The 16388-nt window shown below is 38.2% G+C and overlaps 2 protein-coding genes across 2 annotated transcripts in view; one reads left to right on the top strand and one right to left on the bottom strand.

Moving 5' to 3' along the window:
- The window catches only part of MED12L (mediator complex subunit 12L), a 320736-nt gene that overhangs the window by 89617 nt on the left and 214731 nt on the right, over positions 1-16388 (bottom strand). The gene's annotated exons all lie outside the window — the stretch shown is intronic.
- P2RY13 (purinergic receptor P2Y13) lies at positions 10474-11493 on the top strand. Its single transcript, XM_063098481.1, has one exon. It carries the CDS (start codon positions 10483-10485, stop codon positions 11491-11493), a length of 1011 nt encoding a protein of 336 aa, XP_062954551.1. The 5' UTR covers positions 10474-10482.

The following is a 16388-nucleotide window of genomic DNA, read 5'->3' as shown; positions in this document are numbered from 1 at the left end:
AAGGTGGGATTAGGGATTACAGAACTGCCAGTGGGAGCTAAAAATGTAGAAATACACTTACTTATACATTTATATTTATATGGCACAGCTTTTTTTAACTGTAAGTTTCTAAATGTTTTAAAAGATGTATAACAATAGTGTTGGAGAAAACTACTCTTGATGGAATTATAAATTGGTACAACCTTTCTCGAAACCTACTTGAAAATATTCAACATTCTGATGCATAATGTTTGATCCAGTAATCCCACTTCTGGGAAACTTCCTACAAATATTATAGGAATGAATGCATTAAAAATATATGGGCAGATATGTGCTCTACAGTATTACTTTTAATAAGAAAAACTGGAAATAAACTAAATGATCAACAGTAACACCTTAACTAAACCAGGGTAAATTTATATAGTGCAATCTTTTTTTTTTTAATTAAGTCAGTCTAAATGTACTAACATGGATTGAAACAAAGATCTAATAGGTAAATAAACATAAATATATATGTGCATATATACATTAGTAAAGGGAGTTAACTTCCACTTTCTACCATGGACCTATTTATATTTGAATTTTTAAACACATACTTTTCTTTCATAATAAAAAAATGTGAAACTAAATATTAAATGTTTCGATAATATTGTGAATTTATTGCCTGTTTCTAGTTACATACAGAGATTTCCTAATATTGGTTTTATTTATAGAAAGAGATTGCTACATTTACTGTTAAACTGCATAACTTATTTTAGCTCATTATTACCACTTTTGGTTAATCTAATACGGAATTTATAAAACAATTTCTCTTAATCTGAGAAAGTACCATGATATATTCTGATGGGGAATAAAGTCTTTTCCATGAGTACAGGAGTTCCCACTTCGACTGTCATCCCAAATGGAAGCAAATACTTCCTCATCTTTTCAGATATTATTTATATGGTAGTGTTTAGCCACATCAACAGGAACCCTTGGACTATTAACTTTGATCCAACTGATAAAATCCCAAAGGAGACTACAAATGGAAATAGTTTATTTCCATTTAGCAGGCTAATTTCTGTAACCTTTCACTGTATCTTCTTTGATTCACTCTTGACCATACTGCTTTGAACCAATTTATGTTTTCAACATCAAACTTCACTTTGTGGCATAAATTTTTGGAAGTCTGTTAAACTTTGTAGTTGCTTGTTTCCTATTACACATCAACCAGTAATCATCTCTCAATCAATCATCTCTCAACTCAAGAACTCCAGAATTTGGTAAACAATTCCATACTCAGGCTATCTATGGCTTCAGGGATGCAGGAGAGTGAGGCAGGTTCCAAGCACAGGCTCTGGAACCAGACTGTGTGGGTTTACAATGGCCTTGGGTTGTATGACTTGGGGAAAACTGCTTAATTTCTGCATTTCAATTCTCTCACCTCTAAATTGGAACCGATCTCTGAGGATGTTGTAAGGATTAAACACAATAATATGATCACTTAGAATACTATAACTAGTGTTTTTTTTTTAACTATATTTCCTTGGAGCCTGATAGTATTCTAAATGTATAGTTTATTCTTATGGCAGGCTCCTAATTTCGGGAAGCTTTCATCGTATCTTCTTTGATTCTTCCCTCTTTTCATGAGATATCCCCACAGGTATACACAGTACCCAGTTTTCTTTTACTTTCATAAAAACAAGAAATTTACATGAAAATTACCTGTAACAGTCCCTTTCTGTGGTTATAACATAAATACCTAAAACTGTGTAATTTATAAGAAAATGAAATTTACTGCTTACAGTTTTGGATGCTGGGAAGTCCACAGTCCAGGGAGCATATCTGGTGAGGGTCTTCCTTGGCAGTAATGCAGGGGTCTCACATGGAAGAAAGGCAGAGCAGAGAGAGACTCTCCTGTGCTCTCCTCAGAAAAAGCATTCAACAAAATTCAACATCCCTTCATGATAAAGACTCCCAGCAAATTAGGTAGAGAACAGACGCATCTCGACACAATATAAAAGCCATTTATGACAAGCCCTCCCTGATATCATCCTGAATGGGGAAAAATTACAGACTTTTCCCTTAAGAACAGGAACAAGACAAGCTTGCCCTCTATTACCACTTCTACTTAACACAGTATTGGAAGTACTAGCCAGAGCGATCAGGCAAGGGAAAGAAAGAAAGGGCATTCAGACTGGAAAAGACAAAGTCAAACTGTCCCTGTTTGCAGATGACATGACCCTATATACAAGAAAAACCTAAAGACTCTACCAAAAAACTCTTAGAGCTGATTAATAATTTCAATAATGCCACAGGATATAAAATCAATGCCCCCAAACCAGTTGTGTTTATATTCCCCAATAACAAACTAACAGAAAGAGAAATCAAGAAAGTAAGCCCATTTACAATAGTAACCAAATAAATAAAATACCTAGGAACCAATTCAAACAAGGAGGTGAAAGATCTCTATGATGAGAACTACAAACCACTACTGAAAGAAACTAAAGAAGATAAAAAAGATGAAAAGATATTCCATGCTCTTGGATTAGAAGAATCAACATTGTAAAAATGTCCATACTTCCCAAACCTATCTACAGATTCAATGCAACCAAAACACCAATGACATTCTTCACAAAAATAGAAAAAAACAATCCTAACATTCACATGGAACAACAAAAGACCCCAAATAGCCAAAGAAATCCTGAGGAAAAATAAATAAATAAAGCTGGAGGCATAACACTACCTGACTTCAAATTATACTACCACGCTATAGTAACCAAAATAGCATGGTACTGACAAAAAAAAAAAAATAGACACTTGGACCAATGGAACAGAACAGAGAACCCAGAAATCAACCCACAGATTTATAGCCAACTGATCTCTGACAAAGGCACCAAGAACATACATTGGGGAAAAGACTGCCTCTTCAGTAAATGGTGCTAGGAAAACAGGACATCCATATGCAGAAGAATGAAACTAGACCTGTACCACTCACCACATACCAAAATCAACTCAAAATGGATTAAAGATTTAAGTATAAGACCTGAAACTATAAAACTAATAATGGAAAACATATGGGAAACACTTCAGGAAATAGGACTGGGCAAGGACTTTATGAATAAGAGCCCCAAAGCACAAGCAACAAAGGAAAAAAATAAATAAATGGGATTATATCCAACTAAAAAGCTTCTGCACAGCAAAGGAAACAATCAACAGAGTGAAACAACAACCTGTAAAATGGAAGAAAATATATGCAAACTATATATCCAAGAAGGGATTAACATTCAGAATATACAAGAAACTCAACTACACAGTGAAAGAAACAAATAACCCAATTAAAAAGTGGGCAAAGGAGCCGAACAGATTTTTTTCCAAGGAAGACATTCAAATAGTCAAGAGGTACTTAAAAAAATGCTCAACATCACTTATCACAAGGGAAATGCAAATTAATATAACATTGAGATATCATCTCACCCCAGTTAGACTGGCTATAATCAAAAAGACAGAGAATAACAAATGCTGATGAGGATGCGGAAAGAGGGGACTCTCCTTTGCTGTTGATAGGACTGTAAATTAGTACAACCACTATGGAAAACAGTATGGAAGCTTCTCAAACAACTGCAGATAGATCCTCCAAATGATTCAGCAATCCCAATTCTGGGTATATACCCAGAGGAATGTAAACCATCATGTTGAAGGGACACCTGTAGTCCCACGTTCATCACAGTTCTATTAACAATAGCCAAGATATGGAACCAACCTAAATGTCCATCATCAGACAAACAGATAAGGAAAATATGGTCTATATACACCGTGGAATATTACTCTGTCATAAAAAAGAATGAAATTCTGCCATTTGCAGCAAAATAGATGAGTTTGAAGAAAATTATGTTGAGTGAAATTAGCCAGGCAGACAGTGAAAAATACCACACGTCCTCACTCATAAGTGGGAGCTAAGAGAGAAAAAAGGACCACAGTGGTGTGCTGGATTTGCAGAGGGAGAGAATATACCTAGGGTTGCCAGGGATGGAGGGGTTAAGAGGGAGGGAGGTAGGGTAGAGGTTGGGTGGTAGACACAAAGAACAATCACAATTTGTGCCAATGGGTATACTGACATAGCATTGATCTGATCATTACATCTTGGACACAGGTGGTGACGGTCAGCTTCGTACCCCAGGAATATGCTAGTCAATAATTAACAGATAGATAGATAGATAGATAGATAGATAGATAGATAGATAGATAGATAGATAGATAGATAAGATAGATAGATAAAATCAGAATTTCAGCAAAGTAGATAAGAGATGCACTTCCAGCTAATTCATTTCAGGGAATTAAACTGAATTCTGAACTAGGAATGATGGATCATTGTCTTTTACATAAGTTTTATACTGATGTTTCTAGACCATTTTTCCAATGCTGGCTTTCAATGTGTTTTTATACATGCATTTAAAATCAGAATTTCAGGAAGGCAGATGAGAGATGCACTTTCAGGTGCTTCATTTAAGTGAATTAAACTAAATTCTCAACTAAAAAAATAATAATAAAAAAACAAAACCCTCAGATCCACACCCATGACCACCATTATTAATCCGTTCATTAAGGCATGGTCCTCAGAATCTAATCACCTCTTCAAGGCCCCACCTTTCAATGACAATAATAGGATTTCTGCCCTCTTAACACTGACAGTGGGGACCAAACTTTTAACACATAAATCTTGGGGGACACAATTCAACCCGTATCATTCCACCCCTGGCACCCAAAGGTAAATACATTCATCCCATCCTCAAAGTCATAACTTGTTTCACTTCAAAAGTCCAAAGTCCCATTTGTGAAATCAAAACAAGTTATCTACTTTCTTGGAATTGGAACAAGCATGGGGGACAAGGTGGGACAAGCATGGGGTACATATTCCCATTCCAAAACAGAGAAATAAGCCAAAAGAAAGGGGTAACAGGTCCTAAAATAAGTCTGAAACCCAGCAGGGCAGGCATCAAATCTCACAGCTGGCAAATCGTGTACCTTGAATCCACATTTGATGTTCTCTGCATGCTGGTGCGTGGGGTTAGGTCCGCAAGTCCTCAGGCAGCTCCACTCCTATGGCTTCCCTGGTCTCCCACCATACATTACCTCTCCCAGGTTGGTGTTGCACACTGGTAGTTCTATAGCTCTGGGTCTCCATGGCAGTCCCACTCCCCCGGCTCCACTAGAAATGGCCTTGTCGGGTTTTTCTGCTGCAACTCCAAATCCACATTTCCACTCAGCATTGCTCTAGTGAAGTGTTCTGCAGTGACTCCATCCCTGCAACAGATCTCTTCCTAGGTCCCCAAGCTTTTCCATACATCCTTTGAAATTGGGGTGGAGGCTTCCAAGCCTTCACAGATCTGGCATTCTGCAAGCCTGCAGACCTAATATCATGTGGATGCTGCCAAGGTTTCTGGCTTGTATTTTTCATAGCTGTGGGTCCAGCCACACTTGGGGACAATTTACTGCTAGAGCAGTCAGGGTGCTGGTTTTGGAAGCAGCTTCCCAAGGCAGTCCTGGGCAGCAAATATGTGGAGGACACCTCAGGCCTGTTCCCCAAGACCATTCTGTCTCCCTAGGCTTCTGGTCCTCTAATGGGAGGGTTGGCCCCCAAGATCTCTGAAATGCCTTCAAGATCTTTTTTCCCTTCTCTTGATAATCCCTTTCTTCTCTACTAATCTCCTTAGCAAATGGTCACTGAATGACACCATCCCATTTTTCTTCTGAAAATGCTCTCTGCTTTTCTACCATATGGCCAGACTGCAAATTTTCTAAATCTTTACGCTCAGCTTCCCTTTTAAATTCTGGCTTTACATCATGCCTTTGCTGCCATAACTCAATATAGGCTATTACAAGTAGCCATACAGCTTCCCAGATGCTTTGCTGCTTAGAACTTTCTTCTGCCAAATACCCTGGTTCAGCATCTTTAAGTTCCACATTCCATAAAACTTTTGGACATGAACAGAATACAGCCAAGTTCCTTGGCAGTTCATAGCAAGGGTGATCTTTGCCCCAGTTTCCAAAAAGCTCCTTGCCATTCAACATCTGAGATCTTCCCAGAATGGCCTTTACCATCCATATTTCTATCAGCATTCTGCTGAACCACCATTCAAGCAGTCTCTAAGAAGTTCCAAACTTCCCATGGTTTTCTTGTCTTCTAAACTCCCACTGGCAACTAGGCTTTTTCTAGCCTGCTCCTTCAAATTCTTCCAGCCTCTCAACACCCAGTTCCAAAGCCACTTCCACAATTTAAAGTATTTGTTACAAGCAACACTCACTCTTGGTACCAATTTTCTGTATTAGTCTGTTTCTGTTGCTTATAACATAAATAATTTGTAAGAAAATGATATTTGTCGCTTACTGTTTCAGAGGCTGGAAAGACCAAAGTCCCAGGGAACACATCTGTAGAGGGTCCTCCTTGGCAGAAACACAGGGTCTCACATGGCAGGATGGTGCAGCAGTGAGAGAGATATTCTCACGTGCTCTCCTTTTAAAACCCTCAGAACACCCATGACCATCATTATTAATCCATTCATTAGGGCATGGTCCTCAGAATCTAACCACCTCTTCAAAGCCCCACTTTTCAATGACCATAATAGGATTTCACACCCACTTAACAGTCTCAGTGGGGATCAAACTTCTAATACATAAAACCTGGGGAACACAATTCAATCCATATCACTACCATACTAAAGTCATTATTCTGAGGACGTGGTGAATGCTCACTCGTTATTCTCTTAACAACCCTATAAAGCAGATGCTATTATTTATTTTCATAGCAAAGAGAAGACAACTACTTCGAAGAGAGTGTAAACAATTTGCCCAAGGTCACAAGAACAGTAAGAGCTGGAAAAAGGAATTGAGCCCTTTTCTGGCTCCTAAGGCAGTGCTTCCCAACTGCCCTGCTGAGCAGCTTCTCAGATGGGACCTCACGGTCAAAAGAGGTCTCACTGGCACTGCTGTGAACTATGGGAAAATCAGCTAATACACAATAAGCATGAACATAGGAGGGGATTTCAAAAAGTTCATGGAAAAAATGGAATTAAAAGATAAAAGTAAAAAATACAAACTTTATTTTTTGACATAAACTCCATCGAGTTCAACACATTTTTGTAAACAATAACACTAACCATTTAGCCTATCACTAATGATGAGGGTCCTAGGAATTTAGCAGTCTTTTTACACTATTCACTACAGATAAATGGGTGCCCTTTAAAGATTTTGTAAGATTAAAAAACAAAAGTCAGAGGGAGCCAAATAAGGAATGTAAGTTGGATATCTAATGATTTCCCATCAAACTCTTGCAAAATTGCCCTTGTTTGATGAGAGGAATGAGCAGGAGCATTGCAGTGGTGGAGAAGTATGCTCTGATGAAGCTTTACTGGGTGTTTTTCCGCTAAAGCTTTGGCTAACTTACTCAAAACACTCTCCTAATAAGCAGATGTTATGGTTCTTTTGCCCTCCAGAAAGTCAACAAGTAAAATGCCCTGAGCATCCAAAAACTGTTGCCACGACCTTTGCTCTTGACCAATCAGCTTTTGCTTTGACTGGACCAATTCCACATCCTGGTAGCCATGGCTTTGATTGTGCTCTGTCTTTAGGATCATACTGGTAAAGCCATGTTTCACATCCTGTTCGAATTCCCAAAGAAATGCTTCAGGATCCTGATTCCACGGTTTAAAATTTCCATTCAAAGATCTGCTCTTGTCTGCAGCTGATGTGGGCACAACAGTTTTAGTACCCACTGAGCAGAAAGTGTGCTTAACTGTAATTTTTCAGTCAGAATTGTATAATGTGAACCAACTGAGATATCTATAGTGTTGACTATTGTTTCTGCTGTTAATCAATGGTCCTCTTCAATTAGAGCACAAACAAGATTAATTTTCTCCTCACAAATGATGTGACGGTCCTCCCATCATGGGAGGCATCCTCAACACGTCTAGTTCCTTCTTAAAATGAGTTATGCATTTGTAAACTGCTGGTTTCTTTGGGGCACTGTACCCATCAATTTTTTGTAAAGCATCAATGATTTCACCATTCTTCCACCCAAGCTTCACCATAAATTTGATGTTTGTTCTTGCTTCAATTATACCAGAATTCATGTTGCCCTGACAGGGACTCTTTCAAACTGATGTTTTATCCTTCTTAGTGCCTCAAACTAGACCCTGTTCAGATATGTTAAAGTTAGTACAAGTTTATTTTGGTGCAAAAAAAAAAATTTGAAATCCATGCATAGTTTTTTCATAATATGCATTTTCCATCAACTTTCTGAAAACTTTATAGGAATGAATAATTTATTGGATATTTACTACAGTCAAATATTTAAAAGCCTACCGTATTTAAAATATGCTTCTATAACTCTAGAAATGAGCACCATAAATAGGTTCCTCTTTTGAGAGTTTCTCACACTGGCATTTTGAAACTTGACCAAAATGTGATTTCCAGTTTTCCTGTTATGAAATTATCCTGTACATTTCCCTTGTTTAAAGTGAAACAGTTTCCCTTGTTTAAAGTGAAAACACCTGCAAGCCTTCCTGTAGATAGTAATTTTGGGGCTGTAGGGAAATTTAAAATTAATTATGTAGGTTAAACCTCTCTACTTTTTTTAAGTTTGTTTTTTTCCTTCTGCTGAAGCAAACTAAAGACATATATTTAAATTATGTTCCATTATGTTAATGAATCTTGAATCTGTATTCCCAGGGATCAATTTATTCGAGTCAAAGAGAAATTTTTCAAACTGTGCCACCATTAGGTAGTGTCAAACAAAATTATGAGGCATTGTATTGCCTCATATTTTAAAATGCCAAGGGGATATGGAATTTTTATTCTCAGAATCCCCAGCCAAGTCATCCAAAAATTTCTGGTCAACCCAGCCCCGCAGTCTAGTCTAACCCTACGTTTTGTGTGGCAAAAAACATGAAGTGAAATTTACCGTGGAGAACTCTACATCCCCAAGAAGACCTCCTAATTTCCTCTTTCCCTTTACCCATCTGGCTGAGAAGCATTTCTGTCATGGACAACAACTTTCTCTACACGAAAGCAGCAAACTTTTTCTACACACAACTTCAAACTTGAAGAGATTTAAAGGAAAAATTTTATAGACTTTGACCCAAGACTGACTGATAACATTCCTGAAGTCTTCTGCACTTGGAATACAATATCAAATGCACAAAAGATTTTCAAAAATGGCTTTCTAATAAGCAAAATAGTACATACTATTTCCATGTAAGTGTGTGGCTGGCTGTTTCCTACACAGAGAGCACTATTCTAAGGCAAGCAGTTCATCCTCTCAACAACACTATAAGGTAGATATTATTTTCAAATCCACCACACAGATGAGGAAACTGAGCCACAGAGCTGCCAAATCATTTGTCTATAATTTAGTACCAAATAATTGGTGGGTCTGGGTTTCTAAGCCCCAAATCTGGATCTAATAGCCCTTTTACCTCTCAGAAAATATGTCATGTTCTCTCTCAGAGATCCCAGAACCAAAAGACGAGGACAAATTTCTGCAGAAATAAACAGGCCATCCTCCTGAACACAAATTTCTGAAAAATCCAGTCTACAAAGATGCAGAAGATAATTGTGTCTGATTGTAGTCAAGTCTTGTTCTCCTACTTAGTTGTAATTTGGGGCTATTGGCTTCATTTTTCTACCTCCTATAATTATATACAAAAGGCACTAAAAAGTTCCTTCAACATGTAGATGGAAAAGATAAACTCCAGGAAAATTATTATGAGAAAATTATAAAGATATTTGCAAATGAACTCATTTACTCAAGTCATAGTAGATTTGTATAAGTTTCAACGAAAAGCTCCTATTAGCAAATCCCCCAAAGGTCTGAACATGAAGCGGTTCTAATGGATCACATTGCACAAGTAAAAATGAGGAAGGAAGCCCAGTATAAGAGACAGAATGACATCTGCTTCATATCCTCTGCACAGGCTGAACTGATGACTGCTGCAAACAGAAGACACAGAACTGAGTGAGTGTCCTCCCAAACAAAGGTGAATTTCAATTTTTATTATGAGTGTGCTTGCTTATAAAAGGTAGAGTATGCTTAAGGAAAAAGATGCTTTAAAGTTAACATTCTACAAACCATATATTATGAGCATAAGGAATTATATAATGTACAGCAATCTAATGTATTAATGATAATTAATAATGTATTATTTATTAAATGGGGCTTTGTTTTATAGCCATGTTAAAAGCAGCACTTGTGACTGAGGTAGAACCTATTATTTGGAGTTCACAAGGGTGTGAAAGTAATGATACTGTTAAAAGTAGCAAAAATGTATTATGTGCTTTAAAAATTCTAGCCAGGAACAATATTTGCCTTCTCAACAGATCTACTGGAATATGCTGAATAGAATGCAGGGTGTTAACAAGCTACAAACCTAAGTCTATTTTAAAAAACATCATTTGCAAATCACAAAGAGCTTTTTGTTTCCTCTCGTTTGTGTACATGTCTATGTGTAATAGCTCACACTGGAGACAATGAACGCCACGGTGCTGCAGGGAGGCAACAGGTCCGAGCGCTGCCCCAGAGACACACGGGTGGTGCAGCTGGTGATCCCGGCCCTCTATGCCGTGGTTTTCTTCACCAGCATCCTGTTGAACACTCTGGCCCTGTGGGTGTTTGTTCACATCCCAAGCTCTTCCACCTTCATCATCTACCTCAAAAACACTTTGGTGGCCGATGTGATAATGACACTCATGCTTCCTTTCAAAATCCTCTCAGACTCACACCTCGGACCCTGGCAACTCAGAGCTTTCGTGTGTCGCTTCTCTTCCGTGATCTTCTATGAGGCCATGTACGTGGGCATTGTGCTGTTAGGCCTCATAGCCTTTGACAGGTTCCTCAAGATCATTAGACCTTTTGGAAACTTTTTCATGAAAAAGCCTGTTTTTGCAAAAAGAATCTCAATCATCATCTGGCTCCTTTTGTTCCTCATCTCCCTGCCAAATATGATCCTGAACAACAAGGAAGCAACGCCGTCTTCTGTGAAAAAGTGCGCCTCCTTAAAGGGGCCTCTGGGGCTGATGTGGCATCAAGTGGTAAACTACATATCCCAGTGTATTTTCTGGACTGTTTTTGTCCTAATGCTTCTGTTTTATGTGGTGATTGCAAAAAAAGTATATAATTCTTACAGAAAGTCCAAAAGTAAAGACAGCAAAAACAACAAAAAGCTGGAAGGCAGAGTGTTTGTTGTGGTGGTCGTCTTTTTTGTGTGTTTTGCTCCACTTCATTTTGCCAGAATTCCATATACTCACAGTCAAACCAACAGTAGGACTGACTGTAGACTGCAAAATCAACTGTTCATTGCTAAAGAAACAACTCTCTTTTTGGCAACAACCAACGTTTGTATGGACCCCTTGATATACATATTCTTATGTAAAAAGTTCACAGAAAGGCTGTATGAGAAACCATGTATGAGAGGGAGAAAGACCACAGCATCAAGCCAAGAAAATCACAGCAGTCAGACAGACAATATAACCCTAGGCTGACAACTTCATACATGATTAACTTCTATTTACTGATGAGACCTCAAAAGATAATTTATTTGAAAATCAAATTTAAGCAATAAAATAAAAGGGATTGGAACAAATGCTTTCTTAAATTTTATTATGCTAGTATACGAAAAAAAGTTACATAAATTTTCTTTTTGACCAGTAAGGAGATCGCAACCCTTGGAATGGTGTCATCCACACCACGCTCAGCCAGTGAGCGCACTGGCCATCCCTATATAGGATCCAAACCCACGGTGTTACCAGAGCCACACTCTTCCTAGTGAGCCAAGGGGCCGGCCCAGGTTATATAAATTTTAACTCCACATAGATCTATCCATAAGGAGAAAGAACTATCAAGAGAATGCAACAAAAAATGGCCACTAGAGGTCATCTTTGAGATCATTCACTTAAATTTTAGAAAAGATTAAGGAGAAATGTATATCTCTAAAAACCTGTCCTCTAAACACCTCACATTCTTTTACATACATAATTTAAACAACACTACAGCTTTTGCATTCCACAAATGTTGATACTTGCTGATTTAAAAACAAACCAACCCAAACTCCAAAGTGTATCAGTGAAAACTGAAGCCAGGGGTTGAAAAGGATGCCAGATATGAAAAGTCCGAGGATCTGAAAGTGTGTCAGAAAGACCTCTGAAATCCTGGGTGTAGGATTTTCTCCTTACAATTTCTAAGAGCCTCTTTCATGTTACAACAATATTCCATAGGAGGCACAAGTGCCATTATTAAATCACTTTACTTATATCCTAAGTGTGTACAATTCAAGAACAAGAATGCTGTGTTATTCTTTGAAATTCTCCCTCTGCCCAGCAAATACTGTAATGGTGGTGGAATATGCCACCTATTTAGCAAAGCCACCCCTAGGCCATACCCCCTATTCCCTTGCCCCACCCACCTGGGTGAAAATAATTATTTCTCCTACTGTTTGGATGTGTGTTAGGATCCTCATTGCAGATTTCCCTTTACCAGTTAGCTGTATTCTTGATTGCATCCCCTAAAGATGGTTAGAATTCTTGAAGGACAGTCATGTCATGTTTTCTTGGCATCTTCCACAATACTCCCCACATACCATGGACTACAGATGTTTTAAATAGAATATGCCATTCTTGGTACATATAGAGATGTAATTGCTGACCCAAAATCAATAACATCACGTTGGGAGATTTTTCAAAGCATATGACCTACTTGCACTGAGTTACCTCCATATTTTTTCCTGGATCCCTCTGTGGTTCAAAAAGTAAAATGTGGTTTTCTGGATTTGTGGATACTAATTTATATCTTCTAGAGAAAATACACAAAAGAGTAGTAATGCTCTGTAAATGTGTCACTAGCTCCAGCACGACCATTATTAGGTGAAGCTCAGGCCTCCTGCGGCCTCAAAGGCCCTAAAGGCCCTAAAAGCCCTAGAACTTGCCTACCTTTGTAGCCTCACTTCCTAAATGCTCTGCTATCCCTTGAACTTTACACTCTGGTATAAATCTGTAACTGTCAGAATATGCCACACTCCTTTTTTGCCCTTGTGCCATTGCACATGCAAATTTCCCTTTGCCTCCCTAGAAAATTCTTATCCATTGTAAAACCCTAAGTTGCCACGACTTACTCCCTGAAATCTCACTGGCCAACCTCCCACAACCACATCAGATCCAATCATTTCCTCATCTGGAGGCTGTCACACCTCAATTATTGTATCACACTGCATTGTAATTGCTTGCTCATGTATATATTTACTCTGCTAATAACCTATGTATATTTTTGAGGGCTGAGACTGTCTCATTGTGCAATTAATAAATGTTCAATAAAATAAACCAGATGAGTTTTATTTTTATGCATTAGAGAAACAAAAGGGAAACCAATTCTCTTTGATGCTAATATCAAAAAATGACATAAATTTCTTCAAATGAAAGCTCAAACACTCTTCACTTGCTGTCCTATAGCATGCACATAGGGGCATGAGGAGTGGTAGTGTTCCTGGGTTCACTACTGAATAATCATGTAGGAAGCAGGATCACTAAACACTACACGTATAGCTTGGGAGCTACCATCTATCAACATTTCAGTTTAAAGCTATCAACAAAATGCTTTAACTATGCACTGTTGGCATACGCTAAGTAAAATTTGTAATTGTAGCATATTATAATTTCCAAAACTCTCCTTTAGAAAGTACTCTTGATGTCTAATTTTTGTTCTCTCAAATAAAAAAATTATTACCATTAAGTATGTTATTAAATCCAGATTACCTCTACTGGTACATTACACAATCACGAGTAGACCCTTACACTGCAGTACTATAAGTAACTGCATCAAGCCACCCATGTTAAACAGTAAGCTATGCTTCGTGACACAACCTATGTACTTCCCCTCTATTAACACTTTCAATCTCCACTAAATGTGGGTATGGCTAATGTATTGTTTTTTAGAAAGATTTGTCAAGATAAAATTTCAACAGTAAATCCATCCTCCGTAAATATAAGTATGTCATTCCATTATATTATATTAATATTATAGTCAAAAGCAGAATGACTGATCTGTAAAATGAAATAATCTACCAAGAACTCTAAAAAGAGGCATATTAGAGATATCTTAAAATCACATTCACAAAATGAAGAACTTTCCAAACTAGCAACCACAAGTACTAAATTCTAAAATATGTATAGGATGGGAGGCTATAACATAGTCATAAGTGAATAAGAAGAATAAAAAGGAAAAAAAGCAGTAGCTTTGATTATAGTATGAGAGCTCAGAACATAAGGGCTTTTGTCAAAAAATAAAGTGTAATTATTTTTACTGGATAAACAGGATAAGGTCTTCCAAATATCCTCCAGGTGAAGGGGAGTTTGGGGGAGAGAGGTGTAATTGCCACACACAGAAGAATTCTTAGGAAACCAAGGAAAATTACTGTAAAGAGTGGAGGAGGAGGCAGAAAAACAGTGTTAATTCTCATCTCAGGGAAAATAGAAGGTTGATAAAGTCATTAGGTCATAACTTATAAAAGAAGTATTCATTCTTATTAATCCCATCATTTCATATATTCTATATCCATTTAAAAGCTGTTCCTTTCATAACTTTCTAACATCTTTCTAAAAATGTCTAACCATTACCCCCAAGTAAACTGTATTCCTTCAGAAAGTTAATAGATCAAAATTTACATGGATCTTAACAGAATAAGACATCCAGAGCAGAAAAGTTCAAACCACACAGTGTCTAATATCTAAGAAAATGCATGTGTGTGTGGGGGGGGGGGGGGGAGAAGATATAACAACCACAATTACTTGAAGTTGATAGGACAAGCAAACAGAAAGTTGGGGGGGAGGGGGGAGGGAGAAGGGAGGGAGGTTTTGGTGATGGGGAGCAATAATCAGCCACAATGTATATCGACAAAATAAAATTTAAAAAATAAAATAAATAAAAATAAATAAATAAATAAATAAATAAAATAAATAAAAATAAATAATAATTAGTCCGAGATGGGGATCTTAAAAAAAAAAAAAAGGAAAGAAAAGAAAATGCATGCTTAGAAGACAGCAGCCCTACTCAGGAAACTGCAGAAACATATCGCAACATTTTGATTTTTACATGGAAACCAAATGTAGGTAATATGAATAAAGAACACATGTTAAATTAATTAGCAAACTTTAGTGGGTACCAGAGTCAGCTGAAAGGATTCTTAAAACACAGATTGCTAGACTCACCCCACTAGGTGTGAGTGGGGCCTATAAACAAGTTTCCAGGTGACACTGATGCTACAGGTCTGAACCACACATTAAGAACCACTGTGCTAAATGTTCCCTAAGGTTCATACTTCCATTGAGACTGATTCACAGCACAGTCCTCTTGGATTTGAATGCCCAAGAGTTGGAGTGGTCCACAGCAGACAAACAAAAGCAGGACACCTGTAAAGTGACAGGGAGGTGGCAAGAACCAGGGCTACCGAGAAAGTTTATGCCTCACTTAAAGGGGTGCCTACTACTCAATGCTAACTGTCGGCACAGGAGGGAATCTGGGCCCAGGTTGCTAGCTAGTGACAACAGCAGCAGTGAAACTGGCAGCAGCAGCAACAACAAAAGCAGCACATATTACTCACATGCACTATGTACCAGGCAGGTGCACAAAGAGCTTGAAATACACTTTCTTATTTAATAATCCCAGGAAACCTATAAAGTACTATTATCATCATCTCCATTTTAGAGATAAAGAAGTTGAGAAACAGAAAGGTTAATTAGCTTGCATGGGGTCACACAGCTCACAAGTCGTGGGGGTAGGGCTGTACTTCAGATTTTGGCTTCTAAGCTCATATTCTTAACCACCATATTGACAACCCCAAATCTTCTAATGTCGAGATAAATAATAACTCCAGTCCCCTATGCTGTATTTCCTGTTTCTTTTAAAACTTCTGTTGCCACTCCCACACACCTTGACCCCACAGAAACAATACATTCACGTGGGGGTTGTAACCAGCCCAGGTGGCTGTTGGCTATCAAGCCCTGACCTAGAAGCTAACAAGCACCTCCCAAGACCTCGCACCAGCAGCTTACATGCATTTACTGAATGCCTGCTGTGTGCCAGGCCCTGTGCTAGGCTCTTTACAAAGATTACCATCTTTCTAATTCTTACTTTAACCCTATGAGGCAGATACTATCAGGCTTCTTGGTGATAAAAATGCTTAAAACTGAAGCACAAGGCAAACCTTTCCCATGGTGCACATCACTCCACCAGCAAACAGGCAGCACTGGGACTGAGACCAGGCAGGTGGCCTCAAGACTAGCACCTCAGCTGCTCTGGTATACCACCTCTCTGTCATGTCAGTCAAGCTGAGCAGAACTCTTCAAAGGCTGACATCGAGCCTTTGCAGGGAGAATGGTAAGGAGGTGGC

This window comes from Cynocephalus volans, chromosome 1 (genome assembly GCF_027409185.1).
Source record: "Cynocephalus volans isolate mCynVol1 chromosome 1, mCynVol1.pri, whole genome shotgun sequence".
In the NCBI taxonomy this organism is placed as follows: Eukaryota; Metazoa; Chordata; class Mammalia; order Dermoptera; family Cynocephalidae; genus Cynocephalus; species Cynocephalus volans.
This window is presented reverse-complemented; position numbering and strand designations above follow the sequence as displayed.